Raw genomic sequence first — 20,673 nt, 5'->3', positions numbered from 1 at the left:
GGGCGGGGCTTGTCTCCCTGAAAGCCTCATGAAGTGTGCGTAATGTTCAGTCAAACCTCCATCTTTACCCCACACTTCCACAGCTATGATGGAGGTCGGCTGATGTCGGGACGCCCTGTCAGTGATCTGCGGCTAGCTTACATCCGCGTCATGCCTTCATGCTAACACAGCGCGCTAAAACTGAGGAGGAGCCGTGCTGCAGACAACAAGTCACCGCTGTGCCACAGCTTCACCCTCATCACCGCCACAGCCTTCATCACTTCAGATATCCTTCACTGTGTCGTGATGTCAGAGGGCTGCAAACACTCAGCCTGCTGCATGTGGAGCTGATCACACTGACGGGAAAACAACCTGAACATGTTTCCAGATTCAAAATAGATTTAATGGATTTATCCGTCTGTAGCTGCAGAGTTCAGACAGAAGCTGTGAGCGGAGATGAAACACACACACACACACACAGACACACACACACACAGACACACAGACACACAGACACAGACACACACACACACACACACACACAGACACACACACACAGACACACACACACAGACACACACACACAGACACACACACACACACACAGACACACACACACAGACACACACACACACAGACACACACACACAGACACACACACACACAGACACACACACAGACACACACAGACAGACACACACACACACAGACAGACACACACACACAGACACACACACACACACACACACACACAGACACACACACACACAGACACACACACAGACACACACGGAGCAGCGCGTTAACCTTTCTCCCGCTGAGCAGGCAGCAGGTGGGTGGTGGCGGCACAGAGAGCGGCGCTGGGAGGAGGTCGCTGCTGAGACTCTGGAAACTCTGCTGCTTGGTTCCTGACTGTCTGACAGTCTCCATGCAGACGCCTGCTGCTCCCTGCCCACACCGCTGGCCCTGACAGGCCACCTGCAGCTGATCTGTCACTGTTCCTCCACTTCTGTTGTTTCAAGTCACTACTCGTTTATTTATTATTTCTAATATATATTACATGTTCTATCTATTTCATGAGCCGTCCTGCAGCAGCACCAGAGGTTTAAACATCCCCACCACCCAGCCCCCACCCAGCCACCACCCCCAACAAGAGTGGGCCGTGTTAATCGTCTCAGTCATGGAGGAAGAATCAGAGAAAAATGAAACTCTTCCAGGTTTTCTGACGTCAGGTGGTCTTCTTTAAACCATCCCTCCCTGCAGAGGATAAGCCTTCGTAGAAGCTCCCCCCCTGCAGGCCAGATTTTGTCGGCTGTGTGGAGATTAGTGAGATGTGGCTTCAGGCCTCTGCTGCCCCACATGGAGGCACAGCACCCTCACATGGGGCACTGCTGCCCTCTGCTGGCGATCATAAGCACTGCAGCTACAGGCTGAAGGGGAATAACAGCAGAGAGACGAGCTCTGATCCACTCTCAGCCTCAGCAGGTCTGTGGGCTGACACATAATTATTCATCTGCTGGGGCACAGGCTATATCTGTGGATGCTCTCATTCATCCAGGCCATGGTCATTTCCAGAGTTTAAATGGAGGCAGCTGGACTGAAGGTTTGTTTTTTGAAGACGTTTCGTTACAGGTGGCTCCTTCAGCTCTGCTGCCTTCAAAAAACAATCCTTGAGTCCAGCTGCCTCGATAAGCCAGGCTCTTATTGTGAAAGGATGCACTGCAAGCCGCAGTGGTGATAGGTGGAAAAAAAAGAGGGCGGAGTGGAAGGTCTTACCTGTGTAGTTCCTGTCATCTGTGGAAAAAAGAAGAGAAGAGATGTGAGGAGCACGAACCCACAGACAGCTACACGTTCAGCAGAACTGACGCAGCAGAGCTCCAGTGGGAGGCGAGTTTGCTCCACTAGATGGCAGTGTGCTCAATATATTACTCAATAATATGACACCAATAAGACTGCTACAGGTCACTAAAGTGCCCGAGCTTCTTCCCTCATCTTCATCTCCATAGCAGATTTACTGGTTGTCATGCCAACCTGGTAGCCAGGCCTCCCTCACTTCTTTAAATCCTCATTTATTCTGCAGTAATACTCCCACAGTATGTATGTCACCCTGCTTCTCATCCATTCTTTACCCTGCCAGCAGACAGACTGCGCTCTGATTGGCTGGATTATTTATTGCCTAGCAACCGTCTCTGTCTGCTGGGACAGCAGGTGTTTGTCATTATCCTTAAAGCCTGATATTCCCATGAATGTGGCGCTGAACGCAGAGGCATGAAGAGAGGCTGTGATGATGACACCTGCAGGCTGATACACAGGCTAACACATGCTAACAGTGTTAGCACAGGTAACACTAGCTAACACAGGCTAACAGTGTTAGCACAGGTAACACCTGGACATCACAGTCTGAGCTGTCAGTCGGTCTTCACTCACACAGGCAGGTGGGTTTGGGGGCGTCCCACTTGCCCAGCTTGGTGCAATGGCTGATGTTCCTGCCCTCCAGGATGAAGCCGGCGTGGCAGCTGTAATGGAGGACCGTCCCTTCCACCGGGGGCCCGGGAGGCTTTGCCGCCACTCGCCCGTTCTCCAGAGAGGTCCACACCCGCGGGCACAGCAGCACTGTGGACCACAACACAGACATTTACAGACATCACTCACAGCAGCCAATCAGAGCACAGCTAAAGGTTCTATGTCACACATCACACAGAGTCCAGTCAGGAAGTGCTGTCAGTTCTGACCAATCAGAATCCAGTCAGGAAGTGCTGTCAGTTCTGACCAATCAGAGTCCAGTCAGGAAGTGCTGTCAGTTCTGACCAATCAGAGTCCAGTCAGGAAGTGCTGTCAGTTCTGTCCAATCAGAGTCCAGTCAGGAAGTGCTGTCAGTTCTGTCCAATCAGAGTCCAGTCAGGAAGTGCTGTCAGTTCTGTCCAATCAGAGTCCAGTCAGGAAGTGCTGTCAGTTCTGTGTCTGTTGCTTCATGAAGACTTTTCTGCTGTGATCAGTTTGTTTCAGTCCAAGTGTCTTTATGCTCATATTGTCCTCACAGAGACACAACAGTCCTCTACACACATGCTAGCTGCTACATGCTAACTGTCAGAGAACAAATAAATACATGTTAGTGATGCTATCGAGCTCAGTACAGTGACACAACAACCCGCCATGTGGCTGAAAGCAGTACTGCACCCACTACTGACCCACTGAATGAGCCAGAAGCAAAAAAAATAAACAGATGATGAAATTCAGTTGTGTAAAATCCATCCTCTAAGAAAAATACACACACACAGACACACACAGACTGACAGACACACACATACACAGACACACACACAGACTCACAGACAGACACACACACACTCACACAGACACAGACTCACAGACACACACACACAGACACACACACACAGACACACACACATACACAGACACACACACAGACACACACACACATACACAGACTGAAGGGGGGCTGCAGGACTGTCAGATGGACACAGCCGCTGTCTGGAGGTGTGTGAGGACATCTGAATCCACGGAGCACAGTTTGCATCCAGCCTTATTTTCTATGCCATATTATTGTTGACACAGTGTAAAGCAAAGAGCACTCACAGCATGTGCTGGTCTGCATCATGTCCGTCCAAGTGCCGTTGGGTAAGCACTTCCTGACCTTTGGTCCCACGATGACCCGGTTCCCTCTGCAGATGTACTCGATCTCATAATCCACAGGCAGGATCTGCACGCTGCGGATCTGATGAGGGACAGACGGTTAGAGACAGCTGCAGCAGCACAGATCCAGAAACACACACAGAGGCAGCAGAACTGTGGAGGCCACAGGGAACACACACACACTCCATCAGTCATGGTGGTCCTCCTGCAGCGCACTGTTCAAGGACACAAGCTCCAAACACTGAAGGAACAGTTCTACACCCAGACAACACACACACCTGACCTCACAGGCCAACACACTGACTTCCTGTTTCTAAACCTGTCCACCGCTCCTGTAGGGGGCGCTCTGCAGACAGTCTGAATGAGCAGCAGTGATCAGTGATGTCATCAGAGGTCAGTCAGATCCAGTATTGATCCTGTATCAGAGCTGAATGTACACAGACTGATGTCCTCTGGTCTCTCTGAGCTGAAGCTGGTTTAGCCCATCAAACACGCGCTCTTGGCTTCTTATGAACAATCATTCTGAACATTTAAAAGAGCCTCGATGTGCAGCTCCAGCACTAATTCTGTCTTTTATTTTGAAAATCTCGGAGCCTGCCATGCTCCCATGGGAATGATCAGGGTACCTGCTCCTGTGTCAGGCCTCTGTAGCGGATCCCACCGTCCCTCGGGGGCCGGATGATGGCGCAGCCTGAAACAAAGAGGAGGAGGGCGGACGCTGAGGGACGGACACGTCTCCATGAAGACACATTACAGCAACATGAGACATTATCTGTTTAACTGACGCTGCACAAACTACAGACCTCTGTCCATCACACACACACACACACACACACACACACACATTACCTCCAGTTGATGAATTATGTATGGGCACAACAAGGGACGGAAGAGCACAGAGAACAATCAGAGACAACAGCCGGGCCATTTCTGGATCTGAAAGAGACACAGAGAATCAGAGTTTAACAGACTGAAAGAGACACAGGGAGACACAGAGAGAGACACAGAGAGACACAGAGAGAGACACAACGAGACACAGGGAGACACAGAGAGAGACACAACGAGACACAGAGAGACATAACAAGAGACACAGAGAGACACAAGACACAGAGAGACACAGAGAGAGACACAACGAGACACAGGGAGACACAGAGAGAGACACAACGAGACACAGAGAGACATAACAAGAGACACAGAGAGACACAAGACACAGAGAGACACAGAGAGAGACACAACGAGACACAGAGAAACACAGAGAGACACAGAGAGACACAGAGACACAGAGAGACACAAAGAGACATAACAAGAGACACAGAGAGACACAAGACAGAGACACAGAGAGAGACACAAAGAGACATAACAAGAGACACAGAGAGACACGAGACACAGAGAGACACGAGACAGAGAGACACACAGAGACACAACGAGACACAGAGAGACACAGAGACACAGAGAGACACAACGAGACACAGAGAGACACACAGAGACACAGGGAGAGACACAAAGAGACACAGAGAGAGACACAGAGACACAAAGAGACACAGAGAGAGACACAAAGAGACACAGAGACACAGGGACAGACACAGAGAGAGACAGAGAGACACAAAATGAGACACAGACACAAAGAGACACACAGAGACATAACAAGACACACAGAGGCACAAAAGGAGACACACAGAGACACAGAGAGACACAGGTTGGTGAGGACAGACTCAGTATTAATGCTCTCATGTCAGTTCACTGCAGTAACTTCCTGAAGAAAAGCTGTGTTCACTCTGACAGAACAGGCTGCAGGACGAGTCTGTCTGTGTGTGTGTGTGTGTCTGTCCCACTGTGTGTGTGTCACACACACACAGTGGGACAGACACACACAGACACCATGAGTGAATCTTTGTTTCAGTTCAGAGAGACACACACAGTGAGAGACAAACACAGTAGGTCATTTGCAGTTTGGAATAATAACTTCCTCTTTATAAACATACAGTAAACACGTCCATACACACTTAGCCAGCAGAGGGAGTGAGTGTGTGTGTGTGTGTGTGTGTGTGTGTGTGTGTGAGTCTCTCTCTCTGTGGTGGGGATGGGTAAAGTAAAGCACCACAGTGAGGGGGACAGATGGCTGCGGCGTGCTTGTTGAAGACAGACAAACTCTGCTGGATCCTTCATTAGCATTACCCAGAGTATTTTTAGTCCACTGACAACAGCCGTGCAGAGTGTGTGTCTGTGTGTGTCTGTGTGTGTGTCTGTGTGTGTGGAGGACTGCCCAGGAGTCATTGATATCAGCGCACACTGACGATAACGGTGAACTTGCCTGCAGCTGGAAATGCACTTAATGCTTCAGCACAATGGACAGCTCCATGGACACTGTCCCAAAGACTCCCATTGTCCCACAGACCCCAACTGTCCACAGTCCCTCCACAGTCCCTCCCACTGTCCCACAGACCCCAACTGTCCACAGTCCCTCCCACTGTCCCACAGACCCCAACTGTCCACAGTCCCTCCCATTGTCCCACAGACCCCAACTGTCCACAGTCCCTCCACAGTCCCTCCCACTGTCCCACAGACCCCAACTGTCCACAGTCCCTCCCACTGTCCCACAGACCCCAACTGTCCACAGTCCCTCCCACTGTCCCACAGACCCCAACTGTCCACAGTCCCTCCCACTATCCCACAGACCCCAACTGTCCACAGTCCTTCCCACTGTCCCACAGACCCCAACTGTCCACAGTCCCTCCCACTGTCCCACAGACCCCAACTGTCCACAGTCCCTCCCACTGTCCCACAGACCCCAACTGTCCACAGTCCCTCCCACTGTCCCACAGACTCCCACTGTCCCACAGACTCCCACTGTCCACAGACTCCCACTGTCCCACGGTCCCTCCCACTGTCCACAGACTCCCACTGTCCACAGACTCCCACTGTCCCCGGTCCCTCCCACTGTCCACAGTCCCCCCACTGTCCCCGGTCCCTCCCACTGTCCCACAGACCCCCACTGTCCACGGTCCCTCGCACTGTCCCACAGACTCCCACTGTCCCCCAGACCCCCACTGTCCACAGTCCTTCTGGTCCCTGTCCCCACAGGAAGCTGTGGTGGAAGCAGCGTTTCTGGTTCATTTGAGCACCAGAAAAAAACACTGACTTCACGTTCCGTGGCTATTTTCAGCCACGTCCACGAGGGACACGCACAGGCTCAGATGCTGCATTTTGCGCCTGGCTGCGCTTGAACTGTGGAGACGTGAGGGTCACAGCGAGGCTGCCACCAACCGTATGCTGCCGGTATCTGCCTGTCGGCCGCTGACAGGGGACTCCGTGACGGCCTGTGGAGGCCGAGCGGCTCTCCGAGCACCGTGTCATCAGTGTACACGGGCGTAAAAGCCGCAGCGTCTGACGCAGACGGTCGGGCCTGCGGACGGGGTTTGCATCCAGAATGAAAAATGCCTGGTACTCACGGTCGGTGTGGATGCGCTCGGTGCTGGTCTCGGTCCGTGCTCCGGGTGGAGACGCGCCGCGGGGAAAGCCCAGCGTCGGATTATTTGGTAGAAATGTGCATCGTTGTATGGCTATATTAATATGGCTGTACGGTCCGTGTGCGAGCTGCTCCGCGCGGAAACACGACGGCAGACCGCTGTCCGTGTGGCGCAGGTACGCATAAGAAAATAGAAAAAATATACATGCACTATATACAAACGACGAGCGCTCCGCCACACTCCCTCCTCCTCTCTCCCCCTCTACACAACCTCCAGCTAATTCACGACGTCATGATGGAGACGCGCCGTGCGTAACAGCCCCCCCCCCCGCGCTCTGAAGCGGGTCGGCCGCAGCAGCGCGTCATGATGAACGGAAAGAAGCAGATCTGTGATAAGCTGCGCTTCATCCCACCGTGGAGAATTCTATCGCGCGTGGAGGTGCAGACACGGCGCCGCGGCCTCAGCACAGACTGAGCCGCTAAGCCTGCTCCTCTGCAGCTCAAAGCCGCAGCTCATCACTCAATCACAGCAGAGGCTCATGTTCACATGCTCAGCTCAGCCTGGGACACACACATGACCAGGAAGTGGACATCCACCACAGGGAACGGGACACTGGACATACAGGTCATATCTGCACTCTGCTCAGCAACCAGCAGGAGGTGAGCAGCGGTCACATGACCAACAGACGGAGCGGAGAACACCGAAGCCCATCCTGTGCCAGGCTGATCTCCTTTATTGATTATAGATGACGTATGCACAAACAGGAAGTGACATTCTGTGAGGATGGAGATTTACATACAGAACATCTGTACAAAGAAAACTGCACACATGTACACGTCCATATTATCCTGTAATAATTACATACATTTACAAGTCACGTTCTGACTTCATCATTATCTTTTACACTTTGACAATCAAAGTAAACCACAAAATAAATCTTCATGTCTGAAGCAGCGCGGCCACGAAAATGTTCAAAATGATAAAACATGTTGTGTGTGAAGGCACACCTTAACTCACTGTTACACACGTAAACAATACCAACGAGGAAAACGCAAAGCTCCACCGTGAGAGAGAGTGTGTGTGTGTGGAACTCTTCATCAACATGTTACAGGAAATAAACACATGAGGATGCAAACATGCTTCCACTGACCGCTGACCCCCTGTGGTGAGGGTGGATGTCGGTGTGTGTGGAGCTGCGACCCTCCACCCACATGTAACTGATGAGACTGGACAGAGCTGGAGGGGGAACAATGGGGGGGCTGTTTTCACCAGTCTCACCGAGTTATGTCAGCGATGAGCTGCAAAAAAGGGAAATGATGCCTAAGATGGCTGCTCGCCTCCTTCATGCTTGAGGAGCTTTCCCAGAATGCCGCAGAGGGAGTGGGTACACTGTAGTGCTCTAACAGGCTGTATAATAATGTAGGTGTGCTTATTTACAGGACACGTGTCTGCAGCGGAGTCTGATTCTGTGCTCGTACCTCCACCCTCACAAGCTGAAGCTGCGGTGGTGCTGCTTGTAGAACTGCTGCTGGCGCTCTTTGGCGGCCGTCTCCGTCAGCTTGTCTCTTTTGTTCCCCGCCCTCTCCTTCTCCCCCTCGTCCCCCGTCACGCTGCCCACGTCGCTGAGGTCCCCGAGGTGCTCGATGGAGTCGTATTTCTCCAGGTCGGAAGCGATGGTCTGCAGGCTGAAGATGGAGAGGGAATCTGAGCCCGCCCGCTCCCTCTCCTTTTCGTTCTGCTTGTATCTCTCCAGGTCGATGGCTGCGTCCACTCGATCTCTGCCTGTGGCACCGCTGCAGGCTCCACCCTCTTCCTGGACTCGGACGTCAGATTCGGCTCCGACTGGCGGACTTCGCCCTCTGCAGATGGAAGGGCACCCCCCCTCGGCCTGGTCCCTGCCCCTCTGAGCGTGGATCTGCTCGCTGATCTGCTCCAGGTTCCTCAGTGTGATGGAGTAGCGTGTCTTCACTTTGGCCACGTGCTGCTCCAGCTGCAGCACCTTGGTCTTGTGCTCCTGCAGTCACACCAAACTTTCAGCATCAGCACCTGCAACCAACTCTAACACGCTGACTATATGACAGCTGTCTGCGGCGTGTGCATTACCTCCAGGATCTGGTTGAACTGGGCCTTTAGCTCAAAGTACGGTTTGGACTTGATAATAACCCTCTTCAGGGACTTCTGCAGCATCTGGACTCGAGCCTCGGCCTCCTGACAGGCGTGTGTGACGCGCATATGCTCGCGCTCGCTGCGGAGACGTTCCTCCTCAGCTTCATTCACCTGACACAGACAGACAGACAGACGCAGCTAAGCGAGGCTCAGTTCTGTTTGCAGCAGTGAGCCGGTGACCGGCTGCCAGAATCTGTATGTGACTGAGAAGAATTCAGCTTTACTTCCAGCACACACTCAGGGGTAGAAACGGGCCTGCCCCTGACTGCAGGCCGCCTCGGGTACCTTAGCTGTGGCATGGTTGAGCATCTCCTGCCAGGTGGGATCCAGGGTGTTCTTGCCGTCCGCCATCAGGCCCTGCTCTGCCACATACACCATCTCCCTGGCAGCGGTGTGCATAGAAACCGCCCTCTCGTAGCTCAGAGCAGCCTTCTGGGTCTCCTGCTGTGCCTGCAGAGACAAACCTGTTACAGTCTGCACAGTACAACAAGGACATGACACCCAGTGTGTTTACAATCAGAGCAGCAAACTGCATGAAATAAGGTCCACCAGGCTAAAGGGGGCCATCTGTTGCCTGCCTCCTGGTTAATGATTTAGACTGTGTGTACTGCTGTGGTGGGTTTTGTGTGCACCTCTTTTGCGAGGCGGCGGGCTTCATAATAGGGCCTCGCTTTCTCTATGCAGCTGCCGAGCTGGGAGCTCTGAGCATTCAGCTTCCTGGCAGAGTCCGTGAGGATCTTCCGATATGCTGATCGGGCATCCTGGATGGAAACAAGATCACGAGTCACCTGACTGGATTTCACAGAGGAAGTCAGCAATCGATTCACAGGCTGTCACTTTTTCATGTTAAGACTCACAAACAGGAAACAACACAATCATCATGTTGATTAGCTGCTTCTGGAAAGACTAAGAAAATACCACGAATAAAATCCCAGGAGGACGATCTATGTGTTCTGTTCATCTTCATCTGTTTGAGGGAAATCTAGATTTTCCAGAACCACCTGACTCCAGTAGGATTTGTGTCGACTCAGATGCTGAGTCCATGGTACTCACATCCAGCTGCAGCTCCAGTCTGTTGATTTCTGCACTGGCTTCATTGAGGTGCTCCAACTCCTCCTGTGGAAACCAGAAAAGCTCCTTCATGTTTCCATCCTGCTGTATGTTCTGACTGATGAGGCTGAGGTGTGTGTGACAGCTGTGTGTGACAGGTGTGTGTGACAGGTGTGTGTGACAGCTGTGTGTGACAGGTGTGTCATTGTGCTGTGTTGTATGTGACTTGACCAGATAATCACGTTTGATCTGACAGGATTTATCGAGATTATCACATTAACGCCGAGCTCCGCGTTAAGCTGCATCATCCCGGCTGATCCACTCAGCGAGTACAAGCAGCCGGGCGTCGTACCTGGATCCGGGGGTCCAGCTCCTCCTCGTACGGGCTGTGTAATTGCTCTCCGGCGTTTTTCTGTTTCTCGCTCTCGCCGTCCTCGCACTTGTCCCTGCACGCCGTCTCTAGTGTTGTTCCGTTAGTTTCGCCGGCTTTGACCTCCCCATCCGCACCACCGGGGATAGCCTCCCTCCAATCCCCGCCGTCCGACTCACCGGACCCGGCGGGGCTCTCTCGCAAGTCGGCCGGCTCCATTCCGGCCTACGGCTTCTCCAGTAGCGGCGTTAGCTTACCGTCGCTTCAAAACCTGACAAACGCGACTTTAATCAACAACTACCGCTGAAGTTTGGATGAACTAAATAATAATGAGTGTTGCTGAGTCTGCACTCTGCCATGCTACACCGAAACCCGCTCCTGTGGAGGCTAAGCTAGCCTAGCCTGCTAAGAGGCTAACTCCGTCAGGGAGAGTGTGTCGGTTGTTTTTCGGCGAACAGGTGAAAACAAAAATCTGCCGTGAGGTGCAAAGTAAAGGGAGGCGGCTCGAGAAGTCCTCCTGGCACACGGCACTGTCCTCCATCTCCCACCGGCCCGTCCTCACTTCAGCTAGGCTAGCTAGCTAACAGTTTCGGCCTCACATCATCTCTGTAAATGAGGTAAACACACAGAACGCCAGCTTGACGCGCTGCAGAGGTTTGAGCCTACACGGCCACCGTAGAGTCAGAAAAACACGACCGCGCGAAGAACCCGCTCACCGTGCGCGTCACACGTCACCGGAGGTCCGTCTGTACCGGACATTCTTTATTTAGCCCTCATGCACTGTTCGCAAACACCCGTATGTGTTGTTCGGGACAAAAACGGCCCCTAAATTTAACGGTTTTAAAAATATATCAGATAAATATTTTTTTAATTAACTTCAGTTCTGATCAACAGTAGTGAAAAAATCATTTCCCCCAGGATTTTAACCAGGATTTAATGATTTTTTCACTACTGTTGATCAGAACTGAAGTTAATTAAAAGCTCTATGCAAAAAAAGTTCAAAAAAATATTTATCTGATATATTTTTAAAACCGTTAAAGTTAATATATATATCATTGAAGGTTAAACCTGTCTAAAGGTTAGAAACTGCCCCAAAGCTACGTTTGAGAGAACGAACTGACACATGTATGTGTATTTATGATTTTTTTATTCAAGAAATATACAAACACACAAGTGTAGCTGGTAGCAACCTGTGCAGAATCAGAGAAAAGGATCTGACTGTAAGCAGGAAGAAGAGATGGCACAATTAATAAGACTCAGGTGATTTCTGACCATCAGAGCGCGGGCCGTGCAGCTGATGACTTAAACAGTGCCAGACTATGTCACTGCATTGAAGGCATGAACCATGTGCACGATTAGCACCAGACAGAAAAATAGATCTCTGGTGAATTACAGCAGACGTGTTTTGGAATCATGGAAGGTCCTGAGTAGAACTGGCAGTAACTCCACAAGCACACATTCCGTCATCTTTGGTTTGGACCATGTCCTCTGGATCCTCAGCTCCACGTGGGGTCGTACTGCGTCCATCCTGGAGGCGGGGCCAAATAGACCCTGCGTCCTCTGGACATGAAACTCACAACCCCTCTGTACCCTGTCCTTGGAACTCCAGACTTCAAGTCGTCCATTATTCCCAGGTTTTTGGACATCACTTTGAAGCTGTCCTTACTGGAGTACTGAAGGCGGAAGGGCCCAGGTCCCTGCAGCTGCCCCTGCTTCACCTCTTCAAACGTCACCAGGGAAGCACTGTAAACTTCCTCCTCAAAGTTCCCTCTGTACACCTCCTCCTTCAAGTAGCTCAGGTCTGACTTGGTGAAAGGCACAAATTCACTGTTCAGCTTAATGTAGCGCAGGTACTTGTCATAAAACTGACCCAGACTGACACCCTGCCGGCCAAACGTTAGGGTCCGGGAGATCTCTGGGCGTACGCAGGCACGCCCGCGGCGCTGCTCGGGCTGACGCATCCAGTCGTCCCAGAATGAAGCGGGCCACTTGGGCTCCAGCTCCTCCCACACCTCCTTGAGGAGCATCCAGCCCAGGCCGGGGAAGAAGTCCGTCCGGTACAGCAGGTCCGCTCTGCCAGGATCCACGTAGCCGTCCCTGCCATTGTCATTCCAGGCTGACACGCACCACAGGCTGGGCTCAGATTTCAGGAGAGGCAGCAGGGCACGGAAATACTCAAAGAAGTCTGGCGCCACCTAGAGTGAGAGAGAGGATTCATTCAGTTAACTGTCAGAGCCTGGGATAAAACACTGAACATTTAAACTGACTAACTGGGAAGATGTGACCTCTGAACTTTGAGTTTCTGTCACATGATCAGCCAGTGTGCTCTGATTGGTCAGCTCCATGCTGTCTGCAGTCAGAGAGCAGGCAGAGTGTGTGTGTGTCTGTGTGTGTGTGTGTGTGTGTGTGTGTGTGTCTCTGTGTCTCTGTGTGTGTGTGTGTGTGTGTGTGTCTCTGTGTGTCTGCAGTCAGTGTGTGTGTGTGTGTGTGTGTGTGTCTCTGTGTGTCTGTGTGTGTGTCTCTGTGTGTCTGTGTATTTGTGTCTCTGTGTGTCTGCAGTCAGTGTGTGTGTGTGTGTGTGTGTGTCTGCAGTCAGTGTGTGTGTGTGTCTGCAGTCAGAGTGTGTGTGTGTGTGTGTCTGCAGTCAGAGTGTGTGTGTGTGTGTGTCTGCAGTCAGAGTGTGTGTGTCTGCAGTCAGTGTGTGTGTGTCTGCAGTCAGAGTGTGTGTGTCTGCAGTCAGAGTGTGTGTATGTGTGTGTCTGCAGTCAGAGTGTGTGTATGTGTGTGTCTGCAGTCAGTGTGTGTGTGTCTGCAGTCAGAGTGTGTGTATGTGTGTGTCTGCAGTCAGAGTGTGTGTGTGTGTGTGTCTGCAGTCAGAGTGTGTGTGTCTGCAGTCAGAGTGTGTGTGTGTGTGTGTCTGCAGTCTGTGTGTGTGTCTGCAGTCAGAGTGTGTGTGTCTGCAGTCAGAGTGTGTGTATGTGTGTGTGTCTGCAGTCAGTGTGTGTGTCTGTGTGTGTGTGTGTCTGCAGTCAGAGTGTGTGTGTCTGTGTGTGTGTGTGTCTGCAGTCAGAGTGTGTGTGTCTGTGTGTGTGTGTGTCTCAGGTATTCAGACAGAGATCAGCTGCAGGAAGCTGCAGGTCAGACAGAGACTCTCTGAGTGTTGGTCATGTGACTCCATCATGGCGTCCTGCTGAGGGGGACAGGACTTTCTGTTCTTACTGAGTCTGGTTGGAGTGGACTCTTTGTTTTGGAAGATGTTCAGCTCTGACATGTGGAACAAAGGTTAAATGTTGTGTTATGTCCTGAGGTCTGTGTGCTACTTGTTTTTAGGGGGTCAATGACAGTGATGAAGGTGTGTTTACCTCCAGGTCGTCCTCCACGATCACTACAGAGGAGTGTGAGAACGTCTTGAACACCTGGTTGAGAGCCCAGCGGTAGTGCCTGGAGATCTTGTAGTAGCCCTGGAACTTCCTGTGCTCTGGCCGCACGGCGATGTCTGACAGGTCCGGCTGTTTCAGGTGAGTCACCTTGTCCCCGTAGGACCGGATCACCTCAGCGGTCTCAGCGTGCCCGCAGTCTTGGCTCACGATGATTGGGTGAAGCTCAGCGGAGGGCCGGTGCTGCAGGAGTTTGTCCACGCAGCGCCTCACGGTGACCCTGTTACAGGCGATGACCAGGATCGGGATGACGGCCGGGCGGGGGGCGGTGACCTTCGGCCGGCCCCCGCGTGGCGGCTCCCACAGGGCCTGGTGATCCTGGATCTGCAGCAGGATCTCTTTCTGCCTCTCCAGCTCTGCCTCCAGCGTGTCGGCCATGCGCAGCACATCTCCCACCACGTCGCTGGTGGGCTTCACACCCGCCCCCCTCTGCTCCGGGCCGGGCTCGCCCAGCGGGCCCGGCGGGGGTCTGCCCCACAGCAGCAGCACCAGTATGGCGTTCCAGGTGACGAAGAGGAACGTGCCACACAAAATGAGAGAGCCTCTCTTTCGGAGCATGGCCCAGGAACTCAGAGGGAGGACTCAGGAGGACGGGGGAGAGAGACGTGTCCCTGGTTCACACGGTAGGACGAGGATCAGGGGCGGTTTCATCACAGGAGCAGGATCAGCAGCTGTCAGCTGGAGCAGGGAGCGGGGCAGGACTCGATCTGGAGAAAAGTTGAAACAAACAGAGACAGAGTCAGGACAGGATCAGGCCGAGCAGGAAGTCTGGGAGCACCTGTAGCTCTGCTGCTTACCCGCGGACCGGCTGCAGGACTGCTCTCACTCCTCCGGCCATTTCTTCGATGACAGCCGGCGAAGTTTGCCGACGGAAGCCGAAAGGAGGACCGGAGCCGGCGGGGAAACTAGAAAGAACTGTCCTCCGCCCGGTCCCCGGCGGTTACAGCAACTTAACGTCCCGGAGTTTGCCCCGTTTGAGCCGCCAGCAGCAGCAGGAGGAGGAAAAGTAACACGACGGCGACTTCCTGGTTTGCGTGCAGACGCGGAAGTCCCGCCCCCGCCGTCACCTTGAGGAGTTACGCAACAGTTTGACAGCGAGGGGGGCTAATCAATGAAGGGTTAACCCGGGACTTTAGCGGCTTCAGTCTGACCGTTCACACAGAAGGCTTCACATGTCGTTTAACCGCGGCGCTTCATCCACGCTGCGCCCTCCTCTTCATCACGGAATGAACTCTGTAACTCTCTAAAGTTACCCGGACCGGAGGACCTGAGGAGGACCCGAGCAGGACCTGAGGACCCGAGCAGGACCTGAGGACCTGAGCAGGACCGTGTCTGCTGTCACAGGTCTGACTTCATGTTCTCTGACCTGTTCCCAGAAGTCTGACTTCAGCAGGTCTACGTGCTGAGGTGCTGTCCTGTGATTGGCCGGTGAACCCCTACGTCACAGAGCAGATGAAGTTTTGGGAAACCTGCCGCTCTGATCTTTAACACAGTTCATCATCCTGAGCAGTGAGGGCAGCACCCAGCAGGAGCCTGTGGAGCCCGGGAGCCCGTGTTTGGACCACAGCTCGGTGTGAAGCAGGCTTCACTTTGTTCACCTCGTGATCATTTCATTCTCTTCACACAGGGTTAATAAAGTGTTCTTAGTCCTAATTCTCTGCTGTTTGCTGATGTCGTACATATGTCCAGGACTCTCAGACATGTGCAGGGTCTCGAACCTGTCACCCATAAAAGGACACTTTAATGTCCAGGACTCTCAGACATGTGCAGGGTCTCGAACCTGTCACCCATAAAAGGACACTTTAATGTCCAGGACTCTCAGACATGTGCAGTAACTGCTCCTCAGGGCGGGTGGTTGTGTTTTTGTTCAGGTATGTCCTCTACTGCACAGCTTCATATGAATCTTTGTCATTTATTTTCACAATAGAGTTAAAACAGGAAATCCACTTCCTGTTTCTAAACCTGTCCACAGCTCCTGATCCGTGATGTCATCAGAGGTCGGTCAAGTCCAGTATTGATGTATCAGAGCTGATGATTAAACAGACTGATCAGGGTCCGAGCTGTTTGTGTCCAAAGGGTCAACGTGCTGCATGTTTTCAGGCCGTGGACCCTCTGTCAGTCCCCCTGTCAGTCCCCCTGTCAGTCCCCCTGCCTGTCCCCCTGTCAGTCCCCCTGCCTGTCCCCCTGTCAAATCCCCCTGTCAGTCCCTCTCTCAGTCCTCCTGTCAGTCCCCCCTGTCCTCTGTGTCTCTGTCCCAGGGGGAGGAGGAGGTGCAGACTGGACATGTGTCTCACCTGTAGACTGGAGCTCCTCTCGTGCTGCTGCCTGCTGCTGTGGCACACGTGCAGTAAGCTGATGATCAGAGAGAGGAGCACAAGAAGTCCGGGACGCCCTCAGGAGCGCGCTAGCGTCCCGGACACGCGGTCTTGATGCTCGTTTCACCTGTGGACACGCTCTCCCTGGAGTTTTGCGGCAGTCCCTCCTGACCGCCACAGTCAGGCCTCTTCCCACCGACACCCGCGCTCAGAGTTCAGTGAATCTATGGTCATGAGTGAATGATGTGAACACTGAAAGTGTGTCTCATGTGTGTCTCTTGTGTGTCTCATGTGTGTCTCTTGTGTGTCTCATGTGTGTCTCTTGTGTGTCCCTTGTGTGTCTCTTGTGTGTCTCATGTGTGTCTCTTGTGTGTCTCATGTGTGTCTCTTGTGTGTCCCTTGTGTGTCTCTTGTGTGTCTCATGTGTGTCTTATCTGTGTCTCATGTGTGTCTCTTGTGTGTCCCTTGTGTGTCTCATGTGTGTCTCTTGTGTGTCTCATGTGTGTCTCTTGTGTGTCTCATGTGTCTCTTGTGTGTCTCGTGTGTGTCTCATGTGTGTCTCTTGTGTGTCTCATGTGTCTCTTGTGTGTCTCATGTGTGTCTCTTGTGTGTCTCATGTGTCTCTGTGTGTCTCATGTGTCTCTTGTGTGTCTCTTGTGTGTCTCGTGTGTGTCTCTTGTGTGTCTCATGTGTGTCTCTTGTGTGTCTCGTGTGTGTCTCATGTGTGTCTCTTGTGTGTCTCTTGTGTGTCTCGTGTGTCTCATGTGTGTCTCATGTGTGTCTCTTGTGTGTCTCTTGTGTGTCTCGTGTGTCTCATGTGTGTCTCTTGTGTGTCTCTTGTGTGTCAGTGCAGCACTTTATAATAACTTTGCCTGATGTCATCTCAGGTCAAAGGCCTCCTCAGCCAAATGGGGGTCCAGGAGGTCCAGGAGGTCCAGCATGGATCCTGGCGCCTGGCTGTTCGGCCCGGGTGGAGTCAGAGCAGACAGGCGTCAGGATCCAGCTGGAGCTGCTGGACCTCCTCTCTGCACGTCTGTTTCTTCACTGACTGTCAGACAGGTGGAGGAGGTGTGTGTCTGCAGGAAGACAGGAAGTCACAGACAGGCAGACAAACAGCTGTATTCATAGAAAGTCTCATTCTTACAAATATGTACAACATATGTACAACACACAGGACGCCACACAAGTTCACAGCAACACGCTGCAGCTGGTCCGTCCTGTTTCCTCCAGAAGAATCCTGCTGTCCCTGTTTGCCTTCATTTCTGTGCTGCGCACACACACACAGGCTCAGACACACACACACACACACACACACAGACACACACAGGCTCAGAGACACACAGGCTCAGAGACACACACACACAGAGACACACACAGACACACACAGGCTCAGAGACACACACACAGGCTCAGACACACACACACAGGCTCAGACACACACACAGGCTCAGACACACACACACACAGGCTCAGACACACACACAGGCTCAGACACACACACACACAGGCTCAGAGACACACACACAGACACACACAGGCTCAGAGACACACACACAGGCTCAGACACACACACACACACAGACACACACAGGCTCAGAGACACACACACAGGCTCAGACACACACACACACACAGACTCAGACACACACACACACACAGACTCAGACACACACACACACAGACACACACACACAGGCTCAGAGACACACACACACACACACACACACAGACTCAGACACACACACACACACAGACACACACAGACTCAGAGACACACACACAGGCTCAGACACACACACACACAGACTCAGACACACACAGACTCACACACACACACACACACACAGGCTCAGACACACACACACACAGACTCAGACACACACAGACTCAGACACACACAGCTCTCCGCCTCCTCAGCCGCCTGTCGGTGCAGTGAACCCGCCTGCAGGCGTGGTGGGTGGGTGGGTCTGGTTCTCGGGCCTGCGGTGGATGACCACGTTGGGGATGATGACAAAGGCCAGGATCCCCACCAGCATGAGCGCCACGGTGACGGTGATGATGGACGCCACCGCGGCGTAGTAGCACTGGTCCGAGCGGAACAACCTGCGCAGGCGCCCTCTCATCCTGTTAGGGGGTCTGCCTACATCCACCACGGTGGTGGGGGCGACGCCCTGCTCCATGGCGCTGAGGTGCAGGTCGCCGCCAGCGGGGGCCTGCGCCTCTGGGCTCTTCCTGGGGAGGGAGAGGATGCCGGGTTTGGTGGGGCTGCTGGGAGGCGGCCGCTTCAGCACCAGCTGGCCCTTGCTGCGCTTGAAGCGGATGGAGAGCGCGCGCTGCATGTCCGCGGGCAGCCGGCTGATGATGTCCTGGTTGTTGCCCAGGCGGGGCAGGTCCCGTCCGTGGGGCAGCTCCGTCAGCTCGCGGCACACGGGGCAGGACAGGGTCTTGAGCTCTGGCGAGGTCACGTTGATGCGTGCGAGACACTCCAGGCAGAAGGTGTGGCCGCACGCCAGCAGCTTGGGGGTCCTGAAGACGTTATCGTAGGAGCAGAAGCACACGGCGCACTCCGTGTCCTCCACATCGTCCCAGGGCGGCCTCGCCCTCCTCCGCTCGCGCTCTGCCTCCTTTCTGTCCCTCCTCCGGGCCTCCTCGCTCCGTCCACGCTGCCTCCTCTCTGTCTGGCGGCGGTCCCGCTCCCTCCTCCGCCCTCTGTCGGAGTCGCTGCTCCTCGATCTCCTCAGTCGGGCCTTCTCCTTCTTCCGGGGCTCCTCCCTGCCGCTCCCGCTGCTCTGGCTGAGTTTGGGTTTGACGTTGGGGGCCGGTCTGGCCCCGCGGCTCCCCCCCAGCCGGTCCCCGTCGTCGCTCATGGTTGGAGTTTGATCCACTTCCCGCCAGCAGCTGTAAGGACATGAAGACCTGAATGAGCTCAGGACACAAAGCGCTGCTTCAGGCTGTTTGTTTAACAGAGCCGGGCCCACGTCTGAGGTTTGTCATTAACTGTGCGCACACACAACACTGCACAGACACACAAGTCCTTCAACACAACACAGACCAAACACACACAGAAGCAGTGGAAGACTGGACAGTTTACACACACACACACACAGAGGAATACACACACACACACACACACACACACAGAGGAATACACACAGACACACACACAGAGGAATACACACAGACACACACACAGAGAAACACACACACAGAGGAATACACACAGACACACACACAGAGAAACACACACACACACACACACAGAGGAATACACACAGACACAGAGAAACACACACACACACACACACAGAGGAATACACACAGACACACACACAGAGAAACACACACACAGAGGAATACACACAGACACACACACAGAGAAACACACACACACACACAGAGGAATACACACAGACACAGAGAAACACACACACACACACACAGAGAAACACACACACAGAAGCAGTGGAAGACTGGACAGTTTACACACAGTAACACAGACACACTAACACAGACACACACTAACACAGACACACTAACACAGACACACACTAACACAGACACACTAACACAGACACACACTAACACAGACACACACAGTAACACACACAGTAACACACACACTAACACAGACACACACAGTAACACACACACTAACACACACACTAACACAGACACACAGTCTGACCTGCTGTGCTCGGTGTGATCTTGTGTCAGCTGTCAGTAGAGTGATCGTCGTGTGTGAGTTCAGTCAAACTTCATGATGGAGGTTGTGTGTCTGTCCTCTCGTGCTCGTCTCTGCTTCTGGTTTATGTCTTATTTTCCTCTCAGCCCTCTTCCTCCTCCTCCTCCTCCTCCCCTTTTCTCGCCGGACCAGTTGAACCAGCTGCAGCGATGTTTTCCTCCGTGCTGAGTGTGTAGATAATCAGGCCGCAGACAACAGAGGAGCGAACATTTCAGCTTCATCGTCTCAGTCTGACTTCAATGAAATGACATGTCCTGTTTTTCTGATTGTCTCCTCCAAATGTCCAAATGTCTTTGTCCCTGTGTTGTGATGTGTCCAACAGTCTCCTGTCCTGAAGACAACCGGCTGCAGCATGTACAGCAGCACAGGCAGAGGCTCAGTCTGAGGTCGGCCCGCTGGGTTCTGATGGGTTTAACCAGGTACTGACTGCAGCTCATACCTGACATACCTCCACCACCTGCTGCACCCACACAAGACAAGCTACGTAGCTTAG

The 20,673-nt window shown here is 53.0% G+C and overlaps 5 protein-coding genes across 5 annotated transcripts in view; 1 reads left to right on the top strand and 4 right to left on the bottom strand.

Annotated features, from left to right (window-relative positions):
• Positions 1-7,344, bottom strand: part of gabbr1a (gamma-aminobutyric acid (GABA) B receptor, 1a) — a 31,915-nt gene extending 24,571 nt beyond the window's left edge. Inside the window, exons 1-6 of the mRNA XM_028398939.1 lie at positions 7,083-7,344; positions 4,483-4,569; positions 4,260-4,324; positions 3,577-3,715; positions 2,407-2,592; positions 1,756-1,773 (exon numbers count right to left, since the gene is read on the bottom strand). Of these exons, the coding sequence (XP_028254740.1) occupies positions 1,756-1,773; positions 2,407-2,592; positions 3,577-3,715; positions 4,260-4,324; positions 4,483-4,561 (487 nt within the window). The 5' untranslated portion in view covers positions 4,562-4,569; positions 7,083-7,344. The remainder of the gene's footprint in view (positions 1-1,755; positions 1,774-2,406; positions 2,593-3,576; positions 3,716-4,259; positions 4,325-4,482; positions 4,570-7,082) is intronic.
• LOC114431312 (DNA-directed RNA polymerase II subunit RPB1-like) lies at positions 5,966-6,751 on the top strand. Its single transcript, XM_028398903.1, has one exon. The coding sequence runs from the start codon at positions 5,966-5,968 to the stop codon at positions 6,749-6,751; it is 786 nt and encodes a 261-aa protein (XP_028254704.1).
• Positions 7,345-7,810: 466 nt separating the features above from the next.
• sh3bp5la (SH3-binding domain protein 5-like, a) lies at positions 7,811-10,905 on the bottom strand. The gene is made up of 6 exons (XM_028398940.1): positions 10,669-10,905; positions 10,320-10,382; positions 9,899-10,027; positions 9,552-9,716; positions 9,204-9,377; positions 7,811-9,114 (listed from the first exon to the last, which is right to left on the bottom strand). Exons 1-6 carry the CDS (start codon positions 10,903-10,905, stop codon positions 8,587-8,589), a joined length of 1,296 nt encoding a protein of 431 aa, XP_028254741.1. The 3' UTR covers positions 7,811-8,586.
• A 962-nt stretch (positions 10,906-11,867) lies between these two features.
• Positions 11,868-15,522, bottom strand: mgat1a (alpha-1,3-mannosyl-glycoprotein 2-beta-N-acetylglucosaminyltransferase a). Its single transcript, XM_028398908.1, has 3 exons — positions 14,921-15,522; positions 14,049-14,830; positions 11,868-12,881 (listed from the first exon to the last, which is right to left on the bottom strand). The coding sequence occupies exons 2-3, from the start codon at positions 14,679-14,681 to the stop codon at positions 12,183-12,185; spliced, it is 1,332 nt and encodes a 443-aa protein (XP_028254709.1). The 5' UTR covers positions 14,682-14,830; positions 14,921-15,522; the 3' UTR covers positions 11,868-12,182.
• A 2,722-nt stretch (positions 15,523-18,244) lies between these two features.
• Positions 18,245-20,262, bottom strand: rnf183 (ring finger protein 183). The gene is made up of 2 exons (XM_028398909.1): positions 20,124-20,262; positions 18,245-19,336 (listed from the first exon to the last, which is right to left on the bottom strand). The coding sequence occupies exon 2, from the start codon at positions 19,303-19,305 to the stop codon at positions 18,352-18,354; it is 954 nt and encodes a 317-aa protein (XP_028254710.1). The 5' UTR covers positions 19,306-19,336; positions 20,124-20,262; the 3' UTR covers positions 18,245-18,351.
• Positions 20,263-20,673: the final 411 nt, after the last annotated feature.

The sequence above is a fragment of the Parambassis ranga genome, unplaced genomic scaffold (genome assembly GCF_900634625.1).
Source record: "Parambassis ranga unplaced genomic scaffold, fParRan2.1 scaffold_68_arrow_ctg1, whole genome shotgun sequence".
NCBI lineage: Eukaryota > Metazoa > Chordata > Actinopteri > Ambassidae > Parambassis > Parambassis ranga.
This window is presented reverse-complemented; position numbering and strand designations above follow the sequence as displayed.